Genomic DNA, 10,610 nt, shown 5'->3' with positions numbered 1-10,610 from the left:
GTACAAAGCACCCTAACTCAAAACCTTGTAATTTCAGCGCTTTATTAATTTGATACAAAGTCCCGTCGACCCACAGATTAAAGATCACAGGGACCAGAAGTTAACTCTGATTGTCCAAGTTCCATGAGTTCCATGTTTGTAGATATGCTTGTTGCTGTGGCAAAAAGAGGCCAAGGCAAGCCTTTCCCTCAGTCTAGCTACATTGGCTTTTATTTTTATTTATTGACTAGCTTACAGATCAGGCCAAAACTCTGTTTTATTTGTGTTGATTTACTAGTTATACTTTTATCTGCTTTATAGTTGACGAAGGACCTGATGAAAAACAGTTCAGTCTCCTCCTTCTCCAGAGGACCTCTTCTGAAACCCTCTCCATCCCTGGCTGTCCGGGTTTGTCGCCGTGGCTGGACCCCGCACAGGCTGTAGCACAGGCGAGGTTCAGCTATCCGGCACAACTGAGGTCCAGGGACAGGGAGGTGTGGGAGGGCAGGAGTGGCAGGGAAGCATGGCCTCCGTACCAAGGAGGGCAGGTCTCCACGCAGCTGCCAGCAGCAAGCTTGGCCCTGGCTCCAGTCTGTAACAGCCAGGGACTGCCCTGGCTGTAATTCAGCTGCAGGCGAAGGCAACTCCAGGCAGAGCAAGGGATATTATCAAGAGAACGGTAATTTTAGTAAGGGTACTGTAGCACTTCTGTTTGCACAGTTTCTAGAATTTGAGCTTTTGTTTGAAAAACATTGCTTAGTCACTCAGGCAATTGATGTGTTTCTAGTGTCCAAAAAGTGCCTCTAGACTAGTATAAATAATTTCATCCCTGAAACTTTTTACACACAAGGATATATCTTAAAAGATTAATTCATATCAATAATAACTCGCTCACAGGCAGGAGAAAAGGTGGAGGTCTGAACCAAGCCCTGTTAATTCAATGGAAAGACTCCTGATGGTTTCAAGAGGAAGCACAGATCAGCCCTTCCCACTTGAGTAGATTAGTTCTCCCTAATGAGCCTTGGCAGTCCCCCAGGCTTTGTTGATTACTATATATATCCAGCAATGCTTATACAACAGAGGTAGGATAGGCAGGCATGGAGCATGTTTAGAAGATTAATACCAAGTCCCTAAGGTAGAAGCATCACAGCACAAGTCAGTATCAACAGCAAGGAGAGGGGCTGTGCCTGTCAGCCGATGTACAGCTATCAGAAAGCACCACCAGACATGGAATTTACGGTGAGATTTTTCTGGAAACTATCACCGTGCGGGTTTCGGTGCACAAGCTTTGGAGTTTGACTTCGGCAGTTTCTACATTCTGACACTGGAAATAACTGGCAAAGGCAACTTGTGAGCACCTGGAGATATAGACTGAGCTTGCAGATGTCTCCCCAGAATGTGAGTACTGGCACAAAAACAGAACTCGTGTCTATCGTTACAATGAGCACTACCCATTAAATGCATTTGCAGAATAGTCAAGAAAACAAATTAAACACTTGTTTTTGAGCGCACAGACAAGAGAACAAGCAGTCCCTTCCTTTCTAGAGTGATTTTAACAATTGTTGCTTATCTAAGCACCTACAGGGTCTGAACAAAATGCTAACTCTGAAATGTTCTTCACAACATCTGGAATATTTCTCCACTCCCTTATTTTGAATTACTGGTTCAACTACCTGAGAGTTTACAGAGTTTCCTTTTCCTGGGTCTTTTACCAATGCTATGATAAAATTCTGAAGTGCGATCAACACAAGGAAAAATATAATCACGCTGAGGAATCAGCCCCCATTGTACCTGACTACATTAATCTCTGCAAAACGCTGAGTAGGGGAGTTTGGAGATGTACTTCTTTTAAGGTGACATATCAGTGAAGGTCTTAAGTTCTCTGCTGACCACCAGACTGAATTATCACACTGACATTTTCACACAGCATACAAAAAAGCACTCCTTTTCTCTGAAACAAAAGTGCGAAGCCCTGCCCCTGCAGAAATAGCTCACCTAAGCGTGGGAGATGCAATGTGTTTGTTCCTGTATATTTGTTCAATTTGTTAACGGAAGACCAGGGGTTTTGTAGCTCTGGCAGTGTGACCGAGTAGTAAAGTTTGTACTTCCTAGACTCTGGAGGGCTGTTGAGTGATCTGTCAGAGGGTTGTCTGATACATCTAAACCTCCCACTGAGTGCTACGTGTGCTGTTTCTGGAGAGCCCCAGTCCCTGAATTTCCCCTCGGTCGGCAGTTCTTCCTCAGCATGCCTGGCAGGTCACTTGAACCCATTGCAGAGCACTGATTCCTGGAGGTTTGCACTGCCAGTACAGTGGCGGATGAAGGAATCCAAAGCACACCCAGACCCCAAACCTCATGCAGACCTGAGGTTCTTGGCTACCAAAGCAAGCTTGCTGTGGGAGTAAAACAGTAACACCACCCTTCAATATGGTCTATGCGCTTCAGCTTCCTTTAGTGCAGAGAAGCAGAGGGATGCTGTATTTTGCAGTCTTCTAAGGATCTTACAGGGCTCTCGGTGTACTCACTCTGCTTTTCTCTAAAATCAATTGCTTTTATAATGGCACTTGTAAGAAGCCAAGCTCTATCCCAAGAGTTCTCAATTTGCCAGGCAAATATCAAAGTTTTAATGGAAAGTAGAATTTGCCTTTAGCTATTTACTGGCTACATTAGTAATCAGAATTCAATATTTATGAAGATATATCAATACTCTTGAAATATCATGCTGACATTTTCTCTGGAAACATGCTCTTTGTCACCCCAGGCAGCTATTTCAAAATCAATATGTCTCTGGAAGACAAGCGGCTTTTTTAGTGCTTCACAATTATCAAACAAGAAATATTTTGCATAACATTGTACATTCAGAACTAGACAATTTTCTTGGAAGAAAACTTTAACTATTTCCTTTGATTCTGACCCCAGACTCCTTCCAGCAGCAGTGACCTCATCTAGCAGAATAAATACTGGCAGAAGGCTCCAGCAGAGCAAAACCCACCATGGTGCTCAGCACCGAATGTCCATGTGTTATTGGAGAAAGAGCATTGATACTCAGGGAGAACTAGGCTTTTAGGGATTACAGGCTTAGGAACACTGGCTGATAGGAGAGAGAGGAGCAGCGGCAGCTCCACACACAGTGCTGCCCTCTCAGCTGTCACCCCTAGAGCCTCTTGTTTTACAGGGCTTCTGGGCCAATTAGTGCTACCTAAACACAGGGACTAACACTAACCAGAGCAGTCCCAGGTGTTTCTCTTACAGGAGCCAAGTAGGCATCCTGGGCAGACACTCCAGGACTTCTCCACAGAGCCCTCTTTCAAATTCAACCTGCTTTCCAGTAGTGCAAGCTCACTGCCTGCTGCCTCCTCCCCATAGCACAGCCAAGGAAGGATGGTGTGATTTACAGCCTCTGTTTCCAATTAGGTTAATCTTTTCCTCAAATCTCTAATTATTTAATTTAATTTTGTATTGGGAAAAAGGTGAATTCAGTCCTAAAATGATGTATCACAGCACTAGCTTGCTGAATATCTTGCTGAGATTTACTGGCATGGGGTGACAAGAGCCTGCTGGTAGCAACTCCTCTCTCTCTTTGTGTCTAGCTCAGCTCCATATTATAAATCAGCAGTCAAAGGAAATGTCATTGCCTGGCACATCATTGCAAATGGACTGGGAGTATCTATGATCAGCTGCTGCAACATCCTGTTTTCAGACTATTTTACAGCACAGAAGCCCAAATTAGCCTGAGCTCTTTCATACAGTTTTAACGGCACTTTGTCAGAGCACGCTCTGTGAGTCCTCTCAGAAAATAAATGTCACCAACTCAGTGAAACATTACAAAGACGATTCCAAAGTGCACACGTTCAGGAACACTGCAGTCTTTGTCAGACCAAACAGGGATATTCACAGAAAAAAGAAAAAAGCCAAGTATCTAAGTGAAGCACCTGAACTAGAGAGCTGAATACATCAGCCTCAAAACAACAGTAAGATGGCCTGCTAAAATAACCAGTGCAGCCCAAGGACCCATCTAACACGCCAACAATTTAGTGGGAGTATCCCTGTAGACTGAGGTGGAAGGAGAAGCAAACTTTTATTTGTGTATATTTGCCTAGCATTTTAAAATTAGAGAGTGTTAACCAGTACCTCCGAAGTCTGAATTGATGGCTACTGAGGCACGCAACTCTGTAAAACAAGATCTTTAAGTGGCAATGAAATTTGTCACTTGTTACCATTTATCAGCTATGTGACTGATCTAATTATTTAATGAGTCCAACATTCATTTACTATCAGATTCTGAGATTCCTTCAACTCCTACTTGGTGAGATGACAGCAAAATTTAGGATCAGAATAAATCCAAATTACTCCATGAATTCAACAGCAGCAAGAACACCAGATGGGCTCCAGCAACCAGGCCCAATACACTGGGCTTCCTTTAACAGTTATGTCTTAAGGTAGCAAGGATGTTACACAAAAATCAGCCAAATGAATGCTTAACTTCATAGAATCATAGAATCATCTGGTTGGAAGAGACCCTCAAGATCATCGAGTCCTACCATTCACCCTGCATTGTCAAGGTCCCTAAACCATGTTCCTCAACACCAAATCCACACGTTTTTTAAACACTTCCAGGGATGGGGACTCTACCACCTCCCTGGGCAGCCTGTTCCAATACTTCACAAGTCTCTCTGCAAAGAAATTTTTCCTGATATCTAACCTAAATTTCCCCTGGAGTAACTTGAGGCCATTCCCTCTCGTCCTGTCATTCATAACATGGGAGAAGAGACCAACCCTGATCTCCCCACAACTTCCTTTCAGGTAATTGTAGAGAGTGATAAGGTCTCCCCTGAGCCTCCTCTTCTCCAGACTAAACAGTCCCAGCTCCCTCAGCCGCTCCTCATAAGACAAGTTTTCTAAACCCTTCACTAGTTTCGTTGCTCTTAACTTCAGACAGCTACGAGTTAGAGAAGAAAGACTCCTTCCTCTTTGAGTACTTTTGGAACGTAAAAATAATCACAAATTCCTGGTTTTTTGAAGTATCATTTCATTCTTTGAATGCAGTCACATATTAAAGGCCAGATGTCTGCACCTCTACACACATGTAAGTAACTAGAGCCTAGGTGACTGCCTAGCACCTGTAAAAAAATTTCTTTTTAACAGGATGTCTGGAAAATGCTTACCAGCCTTCTCATAAATATTTGTTTTAATAAATGATTTTCATTTAATTCTTGCACAAACCAAAAATCCAAATAGAAAATAGTAATCAATAATGAAGATTTTAGATGGCAAGAACTGTATTCTACATTTGTCAAAAATTCTTACAATAAACAAACAGCATCCTCCCCACCAGAATTAGGACTCCTTGCGTTCCCTCAGTGTTTTGGTTTTTTTTGAGGGCAACATCTCTGTGCATTTCCTCATTTCTTTGTACAAACACCCATCTTATATAATATATTCTACTGTGCTGTGTATCACTGCTAACCAGGCAACGAGGAAGGAGACAGAAGACTCAGGCACTGCCCCAAAGTCTACCTTGTCTAAGGGGCAGAAAGCAGATCATGCACATCACACAACATGAGTCACACAACAAATTAGTCATCAGACCCACCACTATAGCTTGGCTGTTCTTAGTTGTTCTTTTCTGGTTGTTCTTGAGGTCACTCTGCTTCCATGCTATAGATTAGAAGAGCAGCCTGGGTGGCATCATACAGGCAGTCATACAAATCGTCCTTCCCAGAGGAGTTACTCTCTCCAATATTAGCACAAATAATCACCAGCGTCCACAAAAAATCCCAGATGCTACTGTGAGAACTGACACGGTCATTCCTTTCACTCTGAAATGTCCTGAAAGGACCGGCCTGACTAGAAAGATTGGTCAACAAAGCTTGAAAACAGTGGAAATCTATTGAGGACAGGGAAGGTTTTGCCAAGGCACGTATTACTCATGGATCCCGATCACATTGTGTCAAATCTTCCACCCCTAACCCCTGCTCTCCCCTAAGTTAGAGTGAGCTGGAAGGGCTGCAATCAGAACCAAAGCCCCTTACGGGAACTGTGTCTGAGGAAGCTGGGGGGCTGGCTGAGCAGATTTGCTTCACTGCGTTTCTAGATCATTAATTGATTTGCTTGTAGCTCTCACTTTCAGACTCACTGCACATAGCAATTTTGGCTTCCATACTTTCTCTTGTCATTTACTGGCTCATCAGAGACAGTCAGAGAGTGGGAAACCTGAGTGGAAAGCATGTCTTCATAACGGGCTGTGACACCGGACTTGGAAACTCGCTGGCTAAATGGCTTGACCAAAGGGGATTTTGTGTCATCGCTGCATGTGCCACAGAAAAAGGAGGCCAAGAGCTACGGTCCTGCACCTCGCTCTCGCTGAAGACAGTGAGCCTGAACTTAGCCGACTCCAACAGCATTGCCAGGGCTGTGGTGTTTGTGACCAAAGAGACGGCTGGCAAGGGTAAGTGGCGAGGTAATTTCCCAGAAAAATGATTCAATATAACCAAATCTGGTCTAGCTAAAAGTTCTGGTGCCTCTCCACTCTCCGCAGAGGCATTTCTTGTCTTACTGATGAAACGCATTCACTCCTCAGTTCTGTCATTTCTGAGTCCAAAGAGACTCTTTCCACCAGTGCTTTTGGGCTTCCCCTCGCTTTCACCAACAGCCTATTAAAATCAGATCATTCCCATGTGCATTTTTCAGACTCTTTTTGGTGCACTTGGAGAATCTCAGTGGGCGGAACGTGCTAACTGGTACTAGAAAGAATTTTGCAGCAATTGCACTGAGCGTAACGTCTGAACACTTGCCGTTTCAGCCAGTTTTCTCGGAATTGTTACACAGGTAGCTCTAACTACTGCTATCATGCACCTCTGAGCACTTATCTAAGAGAGGAAAAGTTTGTCCTTGGATACCTACAAGTGGAGCTAAAAAACAAGATTTAGTGTTGGGTTTGGCAAATAGAGATCTGTGTGGTAAATATATTCAGCCACTAGCTAAGACAAGACATTGTTAAGGGCCACCAAAGGGGATCACAGCACTGCCACTGGCAGTTGCAACACAGTTGTACCAAACATTCAATAGGCTTGTTCATTAATTCACTAGCTAAAACAGCAAAACACATACCTTCTACCAGTAGGACTTTCTCCTCAAAGCTTGTAAAACATTGTTGGCCTCATCATGAGGTTTCCAGACCACTCTTGAATACAGTGATTGAGGGCAAAGACAACATAATTATTAGCACTTACCTTCTCCGCCAGGCCCCTTCCAGCTTGTAGAAAGCCACACGTTCTCAGGCAGAATAACCACTGCTAATGCTGTCACCTCAGTCTGAGAAACTCTTTATGGAGGCTGAGTGCTGGACTTTAAGCCTCTCCCTTCAGGCGCAAGCTGTCCTCAGCAAACTCTTGGAAGAGTCACTATTTATCTAAAGTTTCTCAAGTAATTTGTTAGGTAGTAAAGCAGTATTATCAATATACAGGGTTAAGCTAATATCTTCAGAAGCATTGACTAATTCCACGTGTGTGGTTCAGACCTTTAGACTCCAATCCAGAAAAATCAGCCTATCCACTTTCATGTAGACTATTCGATTTTCACAAGAATGTAAGTGCATATTAGGAGCTCACATACTTGAGTGGATTTGGATCATAAAGCGCAGTATGGTGGCCCATATCTCCAACCAAAATAGTTTTCCTTTAATACTTTACCCATACTGTTTTAGAGTCACTGCCTAAGGCCTTCAGCAAATTTTGCCAGGTGTACAGAGCAGATCTTACAAGCAAACCGTAGACAACTGTATTCATCTCACTGAAGATTTTGCAGACTGTGTGCTCAGTTCCCAATGCGACATATGAAACTCTAGGGTAAGATGTTGCCACATACTGAAATAAATGGGTTTGTAATCCTCTTAGGGCTTTTTGGCTTGGTAAGCAATGCTGAAGGAACAGCGCCTGTAGCACCCACTGACTGGCTGAGGATTGAAGACTTCCACTCAGTGCTGGATGTCAGTCTGCTGGGATTGATTGAAATCACGCTCAAGCTTCTGCCACTTCTGAAAAAAGCTCGGGGAAGAGTAGTCAATCTAATTAATGCAAAAGGCCTCATGGCTTTTGTAGGGGGTGGCTACAGCCTGTCCAAATGGGGCATGGAAGCTTTCTCTGACACCTTACGGTAAGTAGCCAGAAATACATGCATGAATTCAAGAATAGATTCCTGATGTGCTGAGGAAGGGTGACTGTATGCTTGCCCCTCTTGTTTTCTCTCTGGAAATCTTGCCTAAAGGGGAAAGGAAAATAAGAGGATGTTGGTCACTTGTTTGGGATTTCAATCTCCAGTACTATGAATGGGCCCACCAGGAAACTGCACTGGGAAAAATTTTCATATCCTGGACAAATGGCTAGCATGCAGCCAGTTCAGGCATGTGAATCCATTGCATACACGAAAGTAAACCAACAGTCTAGCCTGGTGAGACACCCAGAGTTTCCTAAGCAAGTTGTACCTAGTTGTACTTGTCCACTTACAACCGATTTTATTTTGCTCTGATGCTCCACAACAATCTGAGCTGGGCGATTCCAGGCAGCGACCACATTACCAGAGGTACTCGTAGCTTCAGAAAATCAAGGTGAGCACCCTTCACTGAAGCCAGTTGTGTAGTACTGCTTTGAGAAAGCTAAGGCCTAACCCAGCTAGTCATGTATTCACAAGGACTAGGAAAGGTGGTTGCAAACCATTATGAATGCTTATATAAAGAAAGTATATGCCCCAAGGAAACATAATATAAACTAATGGCTAATGTACACGTGGTCCGTTCCCTTCCACAGTATGGAACGTAGCCACCTGAGTCCCTTGAGCTGCCCAGCAAGACAAAGAGGCCATTTTCATCCCAAAAGAACTGCATTGCAACTCAAAATTACATAGAGGGAACCATGCTACCAGAAAACACACTAACCTTTATTGCACTAACATTTAATCACTTAATCATAGCCATTTAACCATACAATGAAGAACAAAGATCTAATCAAATTGAAAATTTTTGCTTATTTTTACTTTTTCCCTGGCACTTTAATAATCTGTTCTTGCTGGAAGCTGAAATGATGCAACAGTATTTGAAATAGTCAAAAGTTTTAATTTGATGGCCAAGATACATCTGGCTGCTGCATCCTTTCCATCGGTCCAACATAAACCACACAGAAAGCTGTGAATCTGCCTGACATTGTTTTTTGTTTTCCTCAGAGTTAATGCCTGTTGCACTTTTCCAGGACAGGTACACTACTATGAAGCTAATTTGAACATCTCATAATTATTCTGACATTTGAAGATAAGACTCAAAGTCTCAAACATTCATTTATGTGACAGACTTTCAACTTACTTATGTTTAATGGTTATGCCATTATTGGGTGATCAGGGATGATTATTGTGGTTTTTTTCTTCTAGGATAGAGATGCAGCATTTTGGAGTGAAAGTAAGCATTGTTGAGCATGGTTTCTTTAAGGCAGGAGTAGTTAATTCAGATGTCATCGAGAGAGACCTCTTAAGACTTTGGAGCAGACTGACTCCTGAGATCAGGGACTCCTACGGAGAAAAATACTTCGTTGAATGTAAGTAGAAAAAGAATTGTATGAAAGCTCAGGGAGGGATATTATCAAAGTATATAAATACCTGAAGCGAGGCTGTAAAGACAACAGAACCAGGCTCTTTTCAGTAGTGCCCAGGGACAGGACCCAAGTCAATGGGCACACACTCAAACACAGGATGTTCCTGCTGAACATCAGGAAACACATTTTCACTGTGAGGGTGACCGAGCACTGGCACAGGTTGCTCAAGGAGGTTATGGAGTTTCCATCCTTGGAGATACTCAAAAGCTGTCTGGACCTGGGTCTAAGTGACCCAGCTGGAGCAGGGAGATTGGACCTTCCAAACGCAACCAATCTGTGATTCTGTGAATGTTTGCTGGACTTGATTAATGTTCCTTAGGATCCCATTGCTGACTGTTCTGGACTATGTGTATGTTAGATGAGGCGTCTGCTAGTAGTTCCCATATGAGACTGGTGAGATGCAATGTCATGCTCCCATGGCTAGTCCCTCCATACTGAGAGGTAGAACGCCCAGGGGAATGAATTGCTATGACCATACGCTAAATTTATAGCTTACTGATATCTGAAAATTTGTGCTGCGTCATGCTGCACTTACTGTAGGGAATATCTGGCTCACAGTTTGGGCCAGGGAGGTTTCTGTTTACTGGGCTCTTGGGTGTTCTGCAGCCGCTATACTGCTCTCAGTACTTGAGCCAGTAGTTTAAAGAGAGGCTGAAGCTCTAGCCAAACCTTTGAATATAAAGAATCCTCTCGCAGAGAATATTGCATATAAATGCTTTCAGGGTTATTTTCTTCTTTACAGATATAAAAGCTCAAAGATCATCAGTGAAAAGACTGTGTGACTCCGATATTTCTAAGGTCATAAAATGCATGGAACATGCCCTGATAGCAAAGTACCCCAGGACACGGTACAGAGCTGGATGGGATGCAAAGTTCTTTTGGCTGTTTCTGTCCTATGCCCCAAGCTGTTTATCTGACATGCTGCTGTGTATGACATTTCCAGCTCCAGCAGCTAGTGGGAGATCAGTCCCTGGAGTTCTAATTAATGTTTAG

General features: G+C 43.2%; 1 protein-coding gene across 1 annotated transcript; it reads left to right on the top strand.

The window, feature by feature from the left end:
* The first annotated feature begins 1,362 nt into the window (after positions 1-1,362).
* On the top strand, positions 1,363-10,610 carry DHRS9 (dehydrogenase/reductase 9). Its single transcript, XM_086615768.1, has 5 exons — positions 1,363-1,377; positions 6,097-6,427; positions 7,875-8,133; positions 9,397-9,560; positions 10,360-10,610. The coding sequence occupies exons 1-5, from the start codon at positions 1,363-1,365 to the stop codon at positions 10,608-10,610; spliced, it is 1,020 nt and encodes a 339-aa protein (XP_086471894.1).

Source organism: Tauraco erythrolophus, chromosome 8 (assembly GCF_009769465.1).
Source record: "Tauraco erythrolophus isolate bTauEry1 chromosome 8, bTauEry1.pri, whole genome shotgun sequence".
NCBI classification, from domain to species: Eukaryota; Metazoa; Chordata; class Aves; order Musophagiformes; family Musophagidae; genus Tauraco; species Tauraco erythrolophus.
The sequence above is the reverse complement of the archived record's forward strand: the minus strand, read 5'-3'. Positions and strand labels throughout refer to the sequence as shown.

Excerpts from the sequence above, each read along its gene's own strand:
- DHRS9 (XM_086615768.1), top strand. Across the intron at positions 6,428-7,874 it reads CAAAGAGACGGCTGGCAAGG|GGCTTTTTGGCTTGGTAAGC; the intron begins GTAAGTGGCGAG and ends TAATCCTCTTAG. Across the intron at positions 9,561-10,359 it reads AGAAAAATACTTCGTTGAAT|ATATAAAAGCTCAAAGATCA; the intron begins GTAAGTAGAAAA and ends TCTTCTTTACAG.